This window comes from Salarias fasciatus, chromosome 3 (assembly GCF_902148845.1).
Source record: "Salarias fasciatus chromosome 3, fSalaFa1.1, whole genome shotgun sequence".
NCBI lineage: Eukaryota > Metazoa > Chordata > Actinopteri > Blenniiformes > Blenniidae > Salarias > Salarias fasciatus.
The window spans coordinates 4,935,417-4,956,029 of NC_043747.1; the positions used below are offsets into that span (position 1 = coordinate 4,935,417).

General features: G+C 44.9%; 1 protein-coding gene across 3 annotated transcripts in view; it reads left to right on the plus strand.

The window, feature by feature from the left end:
• Positions 1 to 18,709, plus strand: part of LOC115383963 (RAS guanyl-releasing protein 2) — a 40,272-nt gene extending 21,563 nt beyond the window's left edge. For 2 of the 3 annotated variants that reach the window (XM_030086206.1, XM_030086198.1), the window contains exons 10-17: positions 5,064 to 5,138; positions 5,225 to 5,347; positions 6,468 to 6,583; positions 6,693 to 6,834; positions 12,774 to 12,810; positions 15,639 to 15,797; positions 16,209 to 16,271; positions 18,103 to 18,709. In XM_030086206.1, the coding sequence (XP_029942066.1) occupies positions 5,064 to 5,138; positions 5,225 to 5,347; positions 6,468 to 6,583; positions 6,693 to 6,834; positions 12,774 to 12,810; positions 15,639 to 15,797; positions 16,209 to 16,267 (711 nt within the window). In that variant the 3' untranslated portion in view covers positions 16,268 to 16,271; positions 18,103 to 18,709. The remainder of the gene's footprint in view (positions 1 to 5,063; positions 5,139 to 5,224; positions 5,348 to 6,467; positions 6,584 to 6,692; positions 6,835 to 12,773; positions 12,811 to 15,638; positions 15,798 to 16,208; positions 16,272 to 18,102) is intronic. The other variant, XM_030086215.1, reaches the window with a different exon arrangement.
• Positions 18,710 to 20,613: the final 1,904 nt, after the last annotated feature.

A 20,613-nucleotide genomic window follows, 5' to 3' on the forward strand; every position in this document is an offset into this window, starting at 1 on the left:
TGGTTGGCTGGCTGCTTGGTTGGCTGGTTGGTTGGCTGGCTGGTTGGTTGGCTGACTGGCTGGCTGGTTGGTTGGCTGGTTGGTTGGTTGGTTGGTTGGCTGGTTGGCTGGCTGGTTGGCTGGCTGGTTGGTTGGTTGGTTGGCTGGTTGGCTGGCTGGTTGGCTGGTTGGCTGGCTGGTTGGTTGGCTGGTTGGCTGGCTGGTTGGCTGGCTGGCTGGTTGGTTGGCTGACTGGCTGGCTGGCTGGTTGGCTGGCTGGCTGGCTGGTTGGCTGATTGGCTGGCTGGTTGGCTGGCTGGCTGGTTGGTTGGCTGACTGGCTGGCTGGTTGGCTGGCTGGCTGGCTGGTTGGTTGGCTGACTGGCTGGCTGGTTGGCTGGCTGGCTGGCTGGTTGGTTGATCGGCTGGCTGGTTGGTTGGCTGGTTGGCTGGCTGGCTGGTTGGTTGGCTGATTGGCTGGCTGGCTGGTTGACTGGTTGGCTGGCTGGCTGGTTGGTTGGATGGTTGGTTGGTTGGTTGGTTTGCTGGTTGATTGGTTGGTTGGCTGGCTGGTTGGTTGGATGGTTGGTTGGTTAGTTGGTTTGCTGGTTGATTGGTTGGTAGGCTGGCTGGTTGGTTGTTTGACTGGATTAGGTGTGGTAGGACAAGTTATGTATCTATGAAGTGGTAGAAACACTTTCTTGAGACAAAAATTCTCAAGAAACTAATGAAAAATGAATTGATCATATGAAATAAAGATGAACACTCAAGGTGTTATTAAGCAACCTAAAAAATTTGAGACATCGGCAGAAGTTTGGTGAAAATTTCTTTGACACGTCGTTTGATATTTAATATTGTCTCATGTCCCATGTGCTTATAATGGAACGTGTCTGCAATCATGATTTCAGAAAGTCACCAGACAGTGAGTTGAACATGTCGGTTTGACTCGGAGGGGCTTTCATGATGTTTGTGGCCCCTGAACCAGCGTGTGATACACCTGATCTGCAGCCGTTTTCAGAGCACGTCTGATCCAATAAAGAATTATGAAAACTCACTCAAATGAACAACTACTTTTAGACTGGAGTGGACTGTTTCTGTTGTGAGAACAGAGTAATTTATGCAATCATTTCCAAGCGCTGCGCTCCAAATGAGGAGCAAATTGAACTTTATGCATGAAAAAGGGTGAGAGCCCTTTTCCATTTACACTCAAAGCACCCAAAGAGTGTTTTTTTTTTTTTTTAAATGTTTTCTATTGCCACAATAATGATACTCTCATCCAGAACAAAGAGTCCTCACCGCTGAACTTTAAATTATTAACCTGCACCGGAACCTTTTGACTGTTCCTTTCTCCCACTGCAGAGTGTGGAGCTCAGCCTGTCGGCTCGCTTCACCTCTGAAACGACCCGCAGAGCGAGACCCGCAGACTCCATGTAAATATCACCAGGTTTAGTAAAGCCTTCAACAATAAATCACTCAAATTTACTCATTTGTCCGGTGTTTTCTCAAGTATTTAACTTAAACTGCAAAGAAACAAAGAGGAACATTAAAATCCGTGTTAAAATCTGTGTTTTTGGAACTGATAATAGTGCTCTTATGTAATAGTTACAGTCATGACGGTGGCAACCTCTGCAGAAATCAATCAATTGATCATTTAGAAAGCACTTTTCAGTCAATAAGCTGCAGCACGTGCCTGTGCAAGTGCCTGTGCATGTTAAAAGCTGCATCTCTATGTTGTAAAAAGCCCTTTCTTTACCTTCTACAGCCTATTTATGCAGCTACTGCTTGTAATTGTGTGAAGGTGCAACTTTGCCAAGGCTACCGACCACGTGTGTCACATAGTGGCGGAGTGGTTCATCCTGTCACTTCACACTGAATATAGCCCCAGTTTGAGACTGAGTTTGGGTGAATAACTGCATGGAGTTTGGATGTGTTAAAGTCATTTTACCTGAGCCGCCACTTTCGGAGCGATTTGATCTCAAGTGGACAAGACCAGCAAATAGCTTTATAAAACATAAATAACTGATGACATATACCAGGGATTGTAACCATTGCGTTATATTTTGTTAAATTGTAATAAATAACAATGTTAGTAAAGGTGTTTTCTTTTGACATGAGATTTGCCAACAAAAATGACTGCTAAATACCGTGAAAAACAGTTTCCTAATGTTCTTCACGACAGCGGAGCGATACTCTTTTTGCGTCTTGTGCAATACTGTGGTGGAGCACGAATGAAAATCATCAACAAACACTGGTCAGCCATGAAACACAGCATAGAACGGCTGAAACGAGCAAAGACCAGAGAAATGACTGTGAGGGGAGCTGCTGCATCCAGATCTGTTGAGCACTGAAAGAACAAAGTTAAGTTACAGTAATTAATCGATGTGAGAAGCAGTGAGTGTGTGAATACGTGCATGCCAGGATGTGATATGAACTTTTTAAGCCACTGACAGTTGGGACCAATGCGATTCATTAACAGTAAATTATCATTTTGTGGCTGAAAGCTACCAACCACTCCATGATAAACAGTATTTGGCGTGCATACTTGTGCAAATGGGTTGGAGCAGGTTGAAGAATTACTTTTGGAATAATTATTCTCAATTAAAATGTTGACTCGTGTTCTAAAAGCTCCCTGATTGTTCCTTTGGCACGCTAACAGTTGCACCTCTTTTTGGATAAATAAAACCTTTTCCTGTAATTTTAGATTTAAGAACCATTCTCAGTGTTCTTTTTTTTTTTTTTATCAAACTATGTAATTTATCAACTTCCATCCTGCGGGCCGGATTGGACTCTCTGGCGGGCCACTCTTGGGCCCACGGGCTTCACGTTTGACACCCCTTGTCTTCCATGTTTTAGTAACATTGTGTTTTAGCATTTTTTTGGCTGACAGTGAGACGAATTTCCTGAATTTGAGGCGGAAGGCTTCCGAGTTGTTCAAACAATCCCAGGTGATCAATTTCTGCCTCTGAGTTTCAGGTGCTGGTGTGAGATTGCAGCTGCCGTCCGACTTTCGTTTCCTTTTTTTTGTTCTTTCGTTTTCTGCGAAGAAATCTTGACAGCTTCAGGTTGTGGAGCAAAGGCGCACAGAGCAGGTTTGCTGGACAGAGTCAATAACCAATTACCTTATGCCTGTGCTTATTGGCGCTGATCCAGCATGAGTGAATCTAGCAGCGATAAGACGGAAGGAAAGTCAATAAATCTGACAAAATAAGGAAAAGAGGAAGGCTCAAATATGCAGGTTTTACCTCCTGTTTTTTTCCCTCTTTTCAATAATTGCGACCAGTTTTCTTGAAAACGTTTGAGCCCTGAACATCGTGAGTTACTTCATGTCAACAGTCGGTCTGAAATAGCGTCAGCAGCGTCAAACGAGCGCGCCCAAACAAGGAAAACACGGTCTTTGTCTTTCCTTATTTACTAGTTCAACTCAATAAAAGACAGGAAACACAATTACCGTGAGAGAATGGCTCACAGGAAAGCAATTCCAGGCCAACAATGGATGCGGCGGATGATTGTTTGCGGCCGTCGGTTGTAGTGTCTTAACAGGTGGGCGAAAATAAATGTGGCTCTCTCACCTGTTGCCATAGTGCTCAGTGTTCAGAGGCTTCGGTTAGAGAGACGGCGCGGTCTGAAGAAATATTGAGGTTTTAAAGGTAACTTCAAGTGCATACGGGGGCAACTCGCTCAAATAATGAAGCACTTTAATTAGAATATGCGAATACAAGTAGTGGTTTTGGCTTAATTCAACACTATCTCATATATGATCTTACTGCAGAACAACAGAAATAAGCTTAGTTCTCGAATCGTCATTAATAATATATCATTTTCAGCTTTTTAAAGCCCAACCTGGTGAGTAGTGTTGACACCCTGCCTCAGCCACGGAGCCCACAGGCATGCAAGAGAGACGGAAACCACACACAACTGAGGACAATACAACATTCACACTGGCGAGTACACAGATGCTTGAAGTTGGATTGCGATTACCTGTGTCTCAGCTGTTAAACTAAGTCCCAGGAGAACACAGAGTGGGAGTCACGCAACTCTAGAGGGAAACGGTGTTTTTATTGTCTGTCTACTCAGGCATGAGTCCCTCGTTTCTGAAGGTGTGCTGTGAAATCTGACACATGGACGTTAAGAGCAGATGGGCGGGGCCTCAACAGGACCGCGTGCACCGGCGAGCCGCTGCCACCAGTTTACTCCTTCTTCCTCGTTTTGGTTCCATTTCTAACACACCAGCTTTGAGAGCAAAATGTTGTCTTGCTTTCTGTAGTGTATCGCCGACTGATGGTTCAGGCGTTATGAAAAAGAGTTCATGTCTTCACCTCTCAGCGGCCATATTCATATTTCTGCTCTTTATATCTCGAGGTCGCCTGATTTTTAATTAAAGGTTGCTAGCTCGCTGTGCTCTCCTCCGATTGGACGATCTCTGGAAGTGTCAGCAGAGCGGATAGCTCAGCAGCGGTTTGTGTATTGATTCTGGACTAAACGTGTCGTTTGCAGTCCTGCAGACGGATTACCTGACCAAAATACACCTGTTGCCATGGAGACAGCAACACTTTTCCCCGCCCAGGCTGTGCCGTTGTGAGATTGATGCTGTTGACATTCATCCTGGAGTGTTTCGGCCCGTTTCATGAGGACATCCAGGACTGAAATGGTCGTTTAAAAAAAGCCTATCGCTGAATGTTTCCCTAAGTTTTGGGTAATTATGTCAGTCACTGTCAGAATACTGTGCAGCAGTGCAGTTAAATACAGACTTTATGACTGTGACGGGCAGCCAGTCAGGTGACATTGTTTTGAATTGAACTACATCAGGTGATGAGTGAACGATTGCAACCTTTGCCTCTGTCATATGATGCAGACAGTTTTATTAAGGGCAGCAACCCTTTTAAAGAGGAGACAGAATATTTTTAAATCAACGAACGTGTGTGTGAACGTATTGTGAGATGATCATGTCTGAACTGAACAGAACAGAACGTGGACCTTTTAGCTACCATACTGGTGTGTGTTGTTGCATCGATACATGAAGCTCAGTGTGTACATCATTGTCGTGGTATTTCCTCACGGTTTTCTCACACGGTCTTGCTGTTGCAGGTCTCTCTGGACCAGTACCACACAGAGGAGGAGATCTACCAGATGTCTCTGCAGAGAGAACCGCGCAAACCGGCGGTAAGAAGAGTCGCTCGTCCACTGACCTTCCAGCTGCGCTCCTGTTTCCCCTCCTTCACATTTCTGTGGTTTCTCTCCGGCTGCAGCAGAACTCCAGCCCCGCCGCCGCTCCGGACCCCAAACCCACCATGATCGACGACTGGGCCGTGTCGGTGAAGCCCAACGCCGACCCCACGATCATCAAGAAGCACATCGAGAAGATGGTGGAGGTGAGTGTCCTGACGTCCGGTGAAGGCTGCGGGACATCGGAAACATCGTCATGACCCACTATCATAAAGACGCTGAAAACCAGCACTGACTCCTTTTGGAGGCTTTTCCACATTTTTTCTTTCTCTAACAAATTAATTAGACGGTTCTTCAGGGATTAAAACTTGGTTAAACCTTAAATCCTTTCCTGGGAAAATGTGAACGATAGATGTCTGTCAATCCAACGGCCAAGATGTGCCGGACGCTTTATTAGGTAGATCTGTCACTATGAGCGAATCCATCGCTACAGCTCAGCTATTCTGCTTTTAACAGAGATGAGACAAGACAGGCCTGGTTTTCTCTCAGGAGAGAAACTCAGCAGCAGTCACGCAAAGATACACACATATGAAACAGAATCATTTGTGTATAAAAACAAAACAAACACATGGAAAGAATAGTGTGAGCAGAGAATATAAAATAAAAAAAGAAAAAATCCAGATATGAAAGCATTATTATTAACTCTTATACCTATGTCAACAGGAACCAGGTTAAGATCCCGTTTTCTCAACAATGCTTTCAAGTAAAAACAAAACCTTCCTTGCGGGTCTGTTTATTCGACCACATTGCTCCGAGGAACCGAAAACGCAGCTTTTTGAAAATGGCTTTCAAAGTGGAACTTATTCAAAAGTGCTCCCAGTCCGTCTACATGGAAACGGGGGGAAGTGTCAAGTTTTCTGAAATGCTGCTACGGCCGAAGTCAATCATTCTCCTGCACGTGCACGGGTAGCTGGAAAATAGCGTTTGCCTGCAGAGTGTCATGACCCACATCCTTTTCAATGCGTCGTCGTGTAAAAATGAAACTTTAATGAAACAAAAATGCAAACAAAATCTCACTTTTCACGTTATGTTAATGGGGCTGGAGACGAGATCGAATTTTTTTGTCTGTGAATTTATTGTACTATGTTACTGGACTAATCAATTGTTTGGTGTTGAAAGTGGCTTCAGCTTTAGTAGGCAGTAGTTGGGCAGCATTATTCCGTACACAATGCATCTACGCAGATTGGCATCACAATGTATTTCACTAATTTTTGCTGCAATTATCAAGATTCTTCTCTAAATTTGTGAAACATTTTTTGCTCACAGTCAGTTTTCAAGAACTTCGACACGGACGGCGACGGCCACATCTCCAGGGACGAGTTCGAGGCGATCCGGAACAACTTCCCTTACCTCAGCAAGTTTGGCGAACTGGACAAGAATCAGTGAGCTCCCGCAGACTTTGTCCACACAGTCGCTCCAAGTCGCTGAAGCGCCGAGCCCGCCCACGTCCCGTCTCCCGCGGAGCTCACGTCTTTCCGTCTTTACCGGCAGAGACGGGCAGATCAGCAGGGAGGAGATGATAGACTACTTCATCCAGGCCAGCTCGCTGCTCAACTGCAAGATGGGCTTCATCCACACGTTCACCGAGGCCACCTACGTCAAGCCCACGTTCTGCGAGCACTGCGCCGGCTTTGTGAGTGGACGCCCACCGCTCACATGTCAGGAATAGTCCTCTTTTTGACGAGGTTTCTGTCTCTTCTGAAGGGATTCTTATCTGAAAATGACATAAAACAGCACAATTGAAGATTCGGGACTATTTTTAATGCAAAATTTTAGCAAAAAGTGCTGGCTTTGGCCTGTCAAGAGGTTAAAAATAGAGTGAGAAGACATCTTAGCTTATTTACTACATCTTTAGAAGTCATATTTTAGATAGAGATTTTACTCTCTTCCTATTAGTTTTAGCTGGTTAGCCAGGGAAAGCTAGCACTCAGCAGCGTTAGCTTCTGCTAAGCTAGCATGAGTGAATGCTATGCTGTCAAACATTGAACGGTAACAACTGATATATTGTTAATTAGCTTGCACAGATTAAGAATTAGCTAAAAAAAAAACTAATATTACAAAATTACTTCTGGTATTATGTTAAATTTATTGATAGATAAACTTTCTTATTGTTCTGTAAAAAACTATTCCGGAGCACAGCTCTCCTCCTTGATACCAGAAATGAATATTAATACTAAGTAAATAACAATAAAGACAATTGCATGTCAAAGTAAATGTTCAGTAAGCAATAAAACAATTAAATAGACCCGCTTTACCTGCTATATTGGTGCTATTTTACCATTTCATTGCTACAGTTTGCTGGCAGACTTTAGCAGTTAGCTCATGAGAATTTAAGTTTTTTTTTAACAGGTTTAACCCTATATCAGTTTTCATATTTTATATAAATAAATGTTAAATAAATAAATAAATACTTTGAGTCAGGATTGTGATCAAACGGTGTGGGATGAACTGATCCAAACGTCTCATCATGGCAACACACACTTTCTTAGACCCGACCCAACAGAGGAGCCGGCGAACGCAGCGCGAAGTGTTTCAGATTTTTACAGCGCAGCGCCGTCGCTGCATGATGCATAAACCCTTCTGAACAAAACATTGATCTTTTCTTGACTGGCTATCAGATGCATTGATGTTCTGCTTCTGTTCGTATCGATCGATAGTGAGTTCCGCGGTTCTAAGAAGGTCGGGGGTGTGTTCTGTGTCGGTCCCGCCGATCGCCCGCCGCCTCGTCGCCGCGCAGAATGTCCGCGCTTGATTATGAGCCTCGGCGGCGCGTGACGGCGCATTTCTCCGAGGCTCCTCCTGTCAGGTCAGGGCAGCGCCAATTACTGCCAGCTACAGACGCTCAAGGTGCATTCTGGGAAATATGGGAAGAAGGTAATTGGGCAAGATGATAACAGTTGCATCTGTTCTTCTGCCTCTGTGTGTGTGTGTGTGTGTGTGTGTGAGGCCTGAGCATTCCCAAAAGTCAGGGGAAGCAGCCGTGTGTTATTCAGACAGCCAGTCAGCTGTAATGAGACGAGGAGCGGAGCGCTCGTATTGACCCGGACGTGCCATTTATTCTCCGGCGCTGCACGCGCCCGACACGCCGCTCAACAGACGAGCGCGGCGCGCGCTGTTTGTGTGGGCTTTTATTAACACAGCCGTGTCCTCCGGGAGACGCTGGCATTTCCAATCCGCTCTGCAGAGAAGCAGCAGGGAAAGATGAGGATTGGGAAGATATCTGTACTTCTCTGTGTGTGTGTGTGTGTGTGTGTGTGTGTGTTTGTACTCTTCCTCTTGGCTTCTGTGTGAAAACGGTCCTCATCATGCTCTCCTTTAGCCTGGATGGGTTTTTCTAAGCGTTTTGCGGCGTAACTTCATCTGGAAGCTCGGAGCTCTTTTGTTTTTTTTTACATGGTGCTGCATGCACGTCTGTCCAGTTTATCAAAATGTGCAGGACAGAATAGGAACCCGGGGGATTCCCAGTTTGTTTTCAAGACCCCACGGTGCTGCCAAACTGTCAATTAGAGGACTTTTCGCAGATTATTGCCGTCACAAATCCTTTCTGGGCTGTCTCTCTGCATCCAGAGACACAGCAAGGAAAGCAATTCTGTTGGGAAAGATCAATGCTAAACAGGTTAGCAACTTAAATTAGTGGAAAAATCAATCTTTTAGAGGCAAAGTGGCTCTGGAGTAAGCATAAGGAAGAGTTCAGCTCTCTGTCACGCAGAGACAAACAAACAGCGCAACAAACCAAGGTGCTTGAATTAGCTAAAATGGTGGATTATGGTGTGTTTATGAACCCGTGTTGAAGTATCGAGCTGTGTGTAATCCTTCTCTCGGATCGGGAACTTCCACTTGATGCTGTATGGCGTGGATAATTAGCTCCTGACTCCGCGTTCTTCTGCTTTTAGATGTAATTGTTGCTTCCCACACAGTGGACCGGAACGTTTTAATCTGGCATCACTGGGACAGAGTGACCCAACAGACCCAATATTTTGCCCGATGTAGTGAGGTTTGCTCCGGTTCAGCCCTCCGGTTTCTTCACTTCACACACTCCTTATTCGTGGTGATTCCGCTCTGTCCCGAGCTTTTCTGGAACTGTAGATATTTATCATGAAGCAGGAACCACCCTTTTAAATACGGCTAATGACCGGACTGTATCTCATGCATAAATCCAGTCAGTTGTCTTTTAGCAGAGACGATAAACTCTTTCTCGAGCTGGTGGTGTTGTTTCTCGAAGAACGGCTGACAAAATGTGCTAATTATCGGCGGTCTGAGACACCGGTGGGTCTGCTGTAATCGATTTTTTCCAGTCGTCCTAATTGGCTGCCGGCTGCAGGATCACATCTGACGCGCACGTATAGAATAAATACCAGCGTTCGTGGAGTTAATCAAAAGTAAAGCTCAAAGAAAGACTTATTCCTGGAGAGGGAGGCTCATTAGATTCTCTGAAAGCACACAGAGCAGAGCAGTGAAGTAAAGCAGGGGGGAGACGCAGCGCATTTCATTCATGAAAGAACAATAATTGAGCAGGAATCCACAGAAGCTTCAGATTCAGGCTGCTAACGTTTATTAAAATCCTAAACAATAGCTAAAAACACACAATTTACCCGCTCCAGCTTTGGAGAGGAGGCCGTTAGAAAGTGATGAAGCCACAATACAGTCGTTCTCTCTGTTTCTTTTCTTTTCTTTTCTTTTTTTTTTTGCAATCCTGGTAATGGTTGAAATGTCACCGTGTCCTCGGGAAACTTTCTATCGCCTCATTTTAAACCCATTACTGAGAAAGATCCATGTGAATTCAGCAAACGGAAACTTTTCCAAAAGCGTAATTTTTACTCTCTTGCTCTTTTTTGTCATTCCGACAGGAAGATATGTGATTTCTTTTTTCACAGCTATAAAGTTTGGAAGCTTAAACATGAGATCTGATTAGATTCGATTTTTAAAAAAGGCTGCATGCTGTATTTTAACATATCGAAGAAGTTTTCATAAAAAGCAACCAGACAAATCTAAGATAGGGAATTTTAGAGCTCATGTCGCCTGAATGAAGGTGAATTTGCAGCATTAGAAGTACCGAACTGTAAAGATTGCAGGGTAATTTATCATCTATCATCCTAGTATTCAGTATTCAGATGCTTCCTAGATGTAAAAGAAATAAAAATATCATTGAAAGAAGAATGTGGGTATAAATAACAGCAGGCAGGACATAAGAAAGCCTCCTGCTGAGCTGGAACAGTGCGACTTACAGCCTGTAACATACAGAAAACACCAAACCAGTCAGGACTCCAACATCCAGGACCACAAAAGTTTACTGAAACAAAAAAAGCATTTTTAAACTTGAAGTTTTTTAAACTTCAATAATTGTTGTGAAAATGGGGCTTTTTGGCAATGCATTAAAGAAACCTACTGTAAAGCATGGCGGAGGTATCATCATGCCCTAGGGCTGCTTTTCTGCCTATCACACTTCTTTGACTGAAAAAAAAAAAACAACACAAAATAGCAAATAGATCTGTCGATTAGAGTCTCATTTTAGAGAAAGGTGTGTTGAGTAGTTTCAGAAAACTGGATTTGAGTCAAAACTCTGAGTCTGGATCTAAATCCAAACCTTCCAGGAGAGCCAAGAACTGCCGCTGCAGGAAAAAAAAAAAGAAACGTCAGAAACGAGCTGCGAACAGCACAGGAGATGTCGGAGGACGGCAGTTCTGCCACAAACTCTGCAAAGCGAACGTTAGCGAAGCGATAACAAAAACAGTTTCAAGGATGCTCGTCCTGTTTGGGCTGTTTTCCGTGCCCTCCGTTCTGAAGATGTCTCGACCCCGATGGGATCGCACACAGCTCAGCGTTCGCCCTCGTTCACACCCAGCGGCCTGTTCTTCCAAAGCAAAACCCCTGAAAACACTCGGCGCCGTCGTCCCACCGGCTGCTCAGACTGACACATTTCCCATCGCTGCCAAAAAAACAAAACAAAAAACAAACAAACAAAAAAACGGTGAAAATAGCGAGTCGGTGTGTTTTCACAGCCTGCCGAGGCTCCAAAGGTCAGCCGGTGTAGGCAGGGCCCAGGTGATAGTCGTGTTGCTCAAGCGAGTTCTTTCTCTTTGTTGTGGAGCCTCGGGCCGTGTGTGTGTGTGTGTGTGTGTGTGTGTGTGTGTGTGTGTGTGTGTGTGTGTGTGCGTGTGTGTGTGAAGAGGTCAGGATGTTTGGTGCCTCCTCAGATGTGGCAGTGCGGTGTGTGATCTCCACGCCGGCTCTTTCATGTCATTGTTCCCCTCCCACTGCTGCATCCCGCTTGATGTCCCCCCCCCCCCCCCCCCCCCCCCTCCATCCCCTCCGTCCCCCCTTCTGTCCCGCCGACCTCCTCTTTCTCCCCCCCTCGCCCCGTTTCCCCCTCAGCCTCGCCGGGAGGCAGTAAAACAGGAAGCCGGTGGGTGTTTCAACACGTTTTAGCCCATAAATTGCTAATTGTGTGTACCTTGGCTTTTACTGCAAACCGTTTTCCAAAGCATAAATTTTTAGATGAACTCCCTCTCTCTCCTGGTTTTTACTTATTTCGTCGGCGCCCATTCATTTCAGTTCAACACAAGTTGGAGAATATTGTAGAAAATCCGTTTTTTTTTTAAGTAATAAAGTGGATTTAGGGGCAGTTAAATTCAAAATCCATTAAAAAACCATCATTGTTGATGTGCTCAGTAAAGCAGCGACACCGGTTCTACATGTCTGAGAGAGAAACTCAAACTTCTCTCAGCTTTTTGTTGGAGGACGTCCTCAGAAATGTCTGATCATGGAGCAAATGACTCCTGAACTGCTTTGTGTGGCTGAATAAAAGATCAGTGATATTGGTCCTGAAGCGTTCATGCTTCAGTGGGAGTCAGTGTTTGGCTTCACTGCAATGTTTCGGTCTGTCGAAAAGATGGCGAATAGTAATAATAATAATAATTATCCAAACTGATGGGACTTTTACAGTCACTATCAGACATCAATTTGAACTTTTTTGCAAAAAATCCAATCAGTCTTTGATGGTGTCCTTATCAGTCAATTTAAAATCACAAAAATTCAATAAATTTGATTATTCTTAACTAAGAGCAGTGAGTTTGAACTTGAAGAATAGTATATACACTTTAACGAGTTACATTATTACTAAATATATATATATATATATATGTTATATTGAGCTCTAAATGATGAAGAAAAACCAAACCAACACATTATGTCACTATAACAGACCTGGATGCTGCTAAAGCATGACCCCGAGCTTCCATAATTCATCCTCTATATTCAGTTTATTCAGGCCTGGAGTCCAGGACGGAGGCTAACGAGCCGCCAATTAATCTCCTTAATGTAGGAAATGGAAGGGAAGTGGAAGTGAAATACCCACTGCGATGAAACGGTGTCAGTGTATGAATATTTACCACTTCACCACTTCTCTGTGTCGAAGACGATCGTGCGACTGGAGCTGAAAATATACTGAACATATTGAAGCTCTTCAAAAAATAGTGACCCGTCAGATCAGAGGACATTTCCAGCTTTGCGTGCCGTTAAAGGAAATAAAAATGACAATTAATGAGCTGCCCTTCCCTCTTCTTCTCTTCGCAGATATGGGGATTCTACAAGCAAGGCTACAAGTGTAAAGGTAGGTTCCCCTCCGTCCACAGAACCGTCTCCAGATAACCATCTCCGGTTCAGGAGAGCTTAAGCAAACGTCATCCAAGCCAGGGCAAACAGTTCCCCGCCCTCTTTCCAGCCTCTGTCGACAAGAGGAAAGCCCTGTTCACCAACACACACACACACACACACACACACACACACACCGGGAGGGCTCTCAGGAGTGAGGCGAGTGTTTGAAGAAGCTGCTTCATTTCACAAATGTACATACAGTCCTCCTCCTCCTCCTCCTCCTCCTCCTCCCCCTGCTGGTCATTAGCTCCATAAACACTCGCCCGGCTGGCGGCGGTCCTCAGTGGACGGGCCGCCGGTGGTCCGCGCCGCCGCCGTTAAAGTAAGCAGTGATAATCGGCGAGGCGTTGCGCTCTCTAAATAGCTGCAGATGCCGGCGTCCAGATGTCGAAGCAGAAGAGGGGTTTTTTTTGGGAACGGAGCCAGATCTGGAATGCAAATGAAGAGCAAGGTTCCCATCTGCCGGAGTCCTGATTGATTACAGCTCGGCCCCGGCAGAGATCTCATATCTGATATCAGAGTGTGTGTGTGCGTGCGTGTGCTCCCCGCCTCCAGCTCTGCGTTCTCTCACTGAGTCAGACGAGCAGGGAGTTCTCCTCCTCTGGAGGACTGTTTTGTGAGGATTATATTGGTTTAACAAAATTAGGGTAAGTAAGTGGCTCCCTGCAGGTTGTGAGATGCCTTCAGAGGCCACATTCACACGTTTTCCAGTGAAAAGGCAACACTTAACCGCGGACACAACTTTTTGAAACTTCTCTGAAAGGCAAAATCGATGCGTTTTCACCTCAAACGTTTCCCCGAGACGCCACCGAACGTAAACGCTGCATCGACGCGGATGCAACTGGAAGACGCTCAACGCATCTCCTGCAGACTCGCCTTTAAATACCGATACTGAATAACCCGACCTGAAAGCTGTCGTACCGCCCGACGCCGCCTGTTTCTCTAAAAGACATTCAGAGCCACTTCGGAGAACGTGACGCATTCAGGTTCTTCCATCCATCAGCCGCCGTCTCTCCCGGCTCCATTACTCCCGTCGCCTCGTTTGTCGGGGCTTTCAGGTCCGCCGAGCCGCTGCCTTTCCTCATCAAACATCCCAGTTGCATGGCAACAAGGCTAATTAATGCTCCTCCGGGCCTTTGAGGTTGTTTCTCGCTGCCTTCACAGCACTCCGCACCTTGTGCTGTGAGGAAAAACAAACAAAAAAACAAAGGCGTCTGATCACAGACTAATTTGCTAATTAACCGCAGGAGTGGCAGTTTGGCGGCTGCGGCCTTAAAGTTAAAGAAAGTCAGTCAGTTAGGAAGGGATTAAACAGCCGCCGTCCGATGAAAGTGCGTTTCTGTGTGGAAACACACACTCCCTGACGTCCACTTTGCTGTGAAGGAGCAGGGTGTGTGAGTCCGGCCGCCGGCTCCAGGCGTGTTCCATTAATGAGAGTGGATGGAGTCAATGAGCGAGCCCCGCGGCCGTTCATCCCCGTCACCGCCGTGCGGCCGCGCCCCGGCGGGGGGGGGGGGCGGAGCGGCGGGAGCGTAATTGAAACGAATCGCCCGCCGAGGCGCGGCAGCAGGGGCAGCTGGGAGTGTGCTGCGGGGCGAGAGGGCGCAGCGCCGGTACTCACAACAGGAAGTGAAACCATTAAGTTGCAAAACTCACAACATCAACTCCCAACATAAATGAGGTTTATTTGGGGATTTCTGTGTTTCTGTGTGTGCTGGCTCTATCTGGACCAGCTGAACAGTCACACAGTCATTTAAAAACACATTAATCCCCAAAAAAGACTCAATTTCTGAGATAGTTTTAATTCCAATCAACATTTTCTGTCATCAAGTATTAATACCCGCAGAGACCGCCGTTTATTTGAGCTAATTTCCTCATTTATTATGAATTAGAACTTGAGGCAACATTAGTGTGTGTCCCTTCAGGATGTGAGCGTCTGCTTTTTGCGCCTAGTGCGACATGATTTCTCATGCTTTTGATCTTTTCTTTATCTAAAAGTTTTATTTTCCCCTTTTTCCACACAAAAAAAGACACCAATTATATCATGATGTTTTAAAATCCACAATATTTCCCCTGAACGAGATGGAAAACTACATTAATTGTGATATTTTCAAACATTTTTCACACACTTTATAGGAGTTGAGGTCAAAGCGACCCAGTTTCAGGTTCACAGAGTCAATCGATGAGTCATTCATCACTTTCAGTTTGACTTACGGTGCCGAGACTGGAAGAACCGTCTATTTATCTCACTTTAAATCAACATGACAGCAGGATCGCTCTCACATCGTGTCAAACCTGAAAGTTCTGAATCCTACTTAAACTGCCACAGGTAGAACATGCTAACTCTCCACGGAGACTTTCCCGTCAGTGTGTGTTATTCGAGGCCCCCCCCCATCCGCCTCAGACAGTGGTGTAAATGTCCTGTGTCTTCTCGCCGCCCCTCCCTCTCAGACCCCCCCCAGCTCAGGGAGCTGTTGTCGGGCGCCCTGGGCCTCACGGTGTGTGTGTGCCAGTGCGCCTGTGTCTGCATGGCGTGTCAGAGCAGGTTCCTGTCGCCGCTGGCGCTCCCGCTGGCCCCCGTCTTCCTGTTTGCGCCGGTCCCTCTGTCTGACCCGCTGTCCCCTCCCCCCTCCTCCTCCCCTTTCCTCCCGTCCCGCCTCCTGTCCCGGCGGTTCTCCCTGCCGTCCCTGCGGCCTTCCCCTCGCCGCCCGCCCCTCCTGCTCTCCCGCCACCTGTCCCTGCCGTCGTCCTTCTCCCTCCGCATGGACGCCTGCCGCGACGCAGCCTGCGGGGTCAACTGCCACAAGGCCTGCCGGAGCCGCCTGGCCGTGGAGTGCCGCAAGAGGACCAAGAGCATCAGCCACGAGACGCCGCCGGCGCTGCAGGCGCGGTCCTACAGCTTCCCGCCGCCCGCCAACACCCCGCCCAGCCTGCAGAACACGGGTAAAGCCTTTCTGTCCATTCTGGCCGTAGTTTGGAAACTTTCAAAAGGCTGAAATTCTTTTCACACCTTTAAGTGTGAAGATCTCGTTCTTCCCACAGGACGCCAAGTTTCAAGGCGCCGCAGCGCTTTCTGCGCCTTTGTCTTCCCCCAGACATATGTAGCTCTGACATTTGGAGAGATTCTCTAACAGTCGAGAGCCATTTGCAATGGAAATGCACCGGGGAACCCCTGCGGGGAGGGCCGGTGACTCACCGGGGCCGTGTTTTCATCCGACGTTAGCCCAAGCGGCGTCCCGCCTGGCTCTATTTTATGTCAGCCTGCCAGATGTAGTGGGCGAGACGGGACTGAAGGTCATCCACGTTTTTCATTCGCACTGACCGGTCTGCTCTTTGTCTCTGTGCCGCCGCCAGTCATCGCCGAGGAGGACATCGAGTCGGTGGAGGAAGGAGTGTTCGATGTCCACCTATAACCAGGTGAGAGACGGTCGGGCTTGTTCCATCGTAAAGCTTCCCAGCTAACAGCAGGAATGGTAATTTTCTGATTTTCAGTATCACAGATGCCTTCCTGACCATATAACTCCATATAAGTCCTTCCTGAGGCAGTATGGCTTCTGTGCACTGGGTGGCAGTAGTGAGTCACTCTATCATCCAGTGGGTGGCGGTAGTGAGCAGGAGCAAAACACAGTAAGGTGTCTTCAGTAGAGGGGGCTGGCAGCTGAATGAACGAAGGAGTGACGGCTTTGCATTTTGTTCCCTGCTGGATTGCGCATCGCCACTCAGGCTACCGGCTGGAAGCCACATGATACACTCAAATAAACATTAAGAAGTTCTAACAAATTCACAATCTATTACATTTTTTCTCCATGAGGAGGTCGGTAGCAATTCACTATACGACAAGAACAGAGGAGAACAAAAACACTTTCACAGCAGTAAATCGCTGCCATTTTAGGCACTGTCCTTGGTGCTGAAGATGAAAAAAAAAACAGTCAGGTGGGTCTAAACCCCAAAACTCACCACCTCTGACATGACGGTAAGGATAGATTAAAAAAACATCAGCAGATGAACACAGGTCCCACAAACCAACAGCAAGCGAGGAACAGATGAACATATGGAACAGCCAGCGGCAAACGGCGAACAGAAAAGCAGAATTCCCGTGACGAACACCGTGGCCAGAAACTTAGAATGTCTGCAGCTATTACATGACTTATGTAATCCAAATGAATTAAAGGAGGCACAGATTGTTTAACCGCATTATCTCATCTTAACGAGTGGCTCAGAGAAATGCAATAGATTTAGCAATTTTTAATGTTATCACCGCCACTTTGGTAATGAAATGTTTCTTACATAGCCTCACGGTGGCGCCCCGGCAGCACCCCCCTTCCAGCGCTAGTGGTAGTGAGGCACCCTAACGTCCAGGCTTTCCCTCTGGAGCTCTGGCAGCTGAGATTTTCTTGATTTTTTTATTTATTTCCACCATCTGCTGTCGCTCCCTCTTTTAATGACTCAATACACCCTCCTGTGGCGCAAAGTGGTATTGCAGCACTAAACATCAGTGCTCGAAATGATGTTGCAGGTTTTTTATCCTTTTATTAGTTATTGTTTGACAATTAAAGCCCCCCAAAAATCTGCCTTTAAACAAATTTTCTTGAATAAAATCAGAACATTTTCCTTTTTTTTTTTTTTAAATAAAAGAGTAATAAATGCTGCCACTGTAAGTTTATTGCATGTCAGATTGTTCCATACATGCATAAGCTTTGTCACTGTCTCGTTCAGGATTTCAGCCACGATGCAAAATTTCCAAAACTGACTATTCATTTCTTGAATGAATGATCAAAATAAAAAAGATGAGTACAGCAACAAGTCGAGCTGCACAAGAAAAACCCCGAAGTCTTTAAATCTAACAACCTTTTCTCAGCTTGAGGTCCTTTGAAAAAACATCAGTGGCTTTTACAGCCTGGAACCTCGGTGGAAATGTGACTTGCGAGCAGATGTTTTAATTTCAGAAGTTAAATTAATCAGTGTTTTAGAAGGATGAAAGGAGGAAATCAGACCTTTTGGTGTTTGTTTTTCTCTCAGATATGTTTCGCCTCCTGAGATTAATGAGGCCAGTTTGACTAATTACAATAATACAAGAAGCACATGGCAGAAAATTAAGGTCACTCTCTAAACTGTAAACAGATGAAGGCATCAAGGCAGCTACGGTGGAGAACAGAACAAAATAAACATCTTTTTTTTTTAATTCAATCAAAGAGAAATCTTTATCCATAAATCTTTGTTCATCTTTATTTCTCTCTCGGTTCTTTAGAGTCTCTCCTCCAGTTTGGTGCACGAGGAGCCGGAGGAGCCCCCCCCCACCCCCCACCTCCCTCTCACTGAGGAGAGGCTGCACTGAACACAGGCCAGGACGCCTCCACACTGCCGCCCAGTGGCCACACACTGCCACTGCACCCCTCCTCTCAAAGCATTCAGTGTTCGTGTGAAAACTTTAGTGTGTTTTGAAGAAAAAAAAAATCCATGAAATTGTATTTTCTTGGTGGAATGTTACAGTTTATAGTGTGAGCAGACTGTGAGTGATCGGCATGGCTGTTTTTTTTTCTTCTTCTGTCTCTTTCTATCTATGAAACACTTAAGAATGTCAAGACGAAGCTTTTATCCGAGCAGCTTTATTTCCCCTGCTTCTGTTTACCGTCTTGTTTTCTTCAAATCCATTCCAGACACACCAATAATGGGACCAATTTCGTCGTCTGATTTAAAAGAAAAAAAATGTTGATTTGTGATGGTCGTTATTGAAGTGTGATAACAAAAGCGGCCATTTAGCCAAGAAAAGAAAAAAAAAACCCTAACAATCTGGCTATAATTAGCACTGGACTTTGAAGAACGGTATATTTTTGTCATGTTTACCTGGATATCAGTGTGTTGCTGTGGTGTAGTTCTGACCCAGCCTCTCGCTGTGACTGTGAATGTAGGAATAAAGAAAAAAAAATCTGCTGTCACATGAAGAATCTCATCAAATCATCAAAGAAAACCACATAAAAATGGAGAAAAACAGACTTTTTTTTATGTGACAGCAGCACCAAAACATCCTGAGAATCTCTTGTAATGCAACTTGTGTTTTTATAAATCCTGCATGCTTCCTCCCTTCTTTCTCACAGCTGTATTCATTCATTCATTCATTCATTCTTCTTCTTTTGTTTTTACTTTTGGATGTAGCACACCTGATTATCATTTATCTCGGAGACAGAAGAGGTGTGTCTTTGTGCCTGCGGAGAGATGAATTCAGACGTCTGAGTGCCATATTAACAACTGAATGAGACTCCTCACATTGCTGGTATTTATATCTATATATTTTGTTGTTTCCTGTACAAACGGCTGCGTAGACGTGGATCCCCTCTGTGTCTCCACTTGGAAGACGTTTTTCTTCTGTCACGCTCTTCATCGCAGTCTAATCCTGAATGATTCCTCAGTATTAAAAGCAGCAGACATCTTATAAACGTGTTTGTGTTAAACATCTGTGTTCAATAAGAATGAAACTGGACAAACAAATGTGGATTTTGTCTTTTTTTTTCTTTCTAGAATGTACATAAAATGTGAAAACACCAGGACATCTGATCCTATTTGTCTAATTATTGACATAAATGTATCCGAGTTTACATTTTATTTATTTATTTTTTTCTTTAAATAATGAAGAGTTCGCTAAAACCTTGTGGAAATCCCATGTTTGATAGGCCTGATTTCACAATTGCTATCGATTAAAAACACAAACGTCACAGAAAGTAGAAATCACATTTCAGCGTGTGCGACTTGACATTTTTTTAAAATTTCATTCTAACAACACAAATTAGGAGAATTTTGTAGCATTTATCCATGTTTTTCCCTCGACTGTAATCCAGTTTTTAATTAAAGCATAAAAATAAAATGCAGTAGCAATGGAGGTATTTAGGTGCAGTAGCAGCTTTCTGTTGTCACACAGTGACATCTAGTGGTCTCAGGTGGTATCTACAGGTGTATTGGATAGATAGATTGATAACATGACTAACCAATTATTTTTTAAAAAGAAAAGAAAGTAAAAAGTGTGACTTATAGTCCAGAAAAAATGGTAAAACACCAAAATCCCTGCTGCACAAATGAGCTGAAGAAACACAAACATCCAGTTATTAGAGCATCTTCCTCCTCCGGCTGAATGACTGCATCAATATTTTATCTCATCAACACAACAATGACAACAGGAAGGGATAAAAGTTACTTTTCCAAATAACTTAGTAGTTTTTACAACCAGTAACTTATATCGTAATGCCTGTACTTTATGAAAAGTAGCAAAAACTAACTTTATTTCATCATATCGCTCATGTTAACGACTGTTTGAATTTGTTCTATGTGTTATTTGGCACAATGAATCCTGTTTTGCAAGACAACAGCACCGTGAGGTGATCAGGAAAGCCTTCAGTTTTAATCTATTTAGTTTTTCAGTGCTAGAAATGGTAAAATAAAATGAATTTTATTTTCATAAAAGTATCATTTAGGTATTTTTTGGTTAAGATTGACTGGGATAACAGCATAAGAAGATGCTACATGCTAATCATGAGCTGCATCTCTGTATATTTCTACAATTTGCATTAGGTACAGTTTGTAGATAGATGGTACGCTAACTTTGAAAACAGCTCATTTTTCAACACATGCCTTAAATAACTATTCCTTAGTTTGCACAACAGCAAAAAATACTCTTTCATCTGAAAGTGTTTCCTCAAACGCCCGTCGAACCAGGTGAGCGCGGTTATAACCCCACCGAGAAGCACAGGCGTCCGGCTTGAATTAAAGA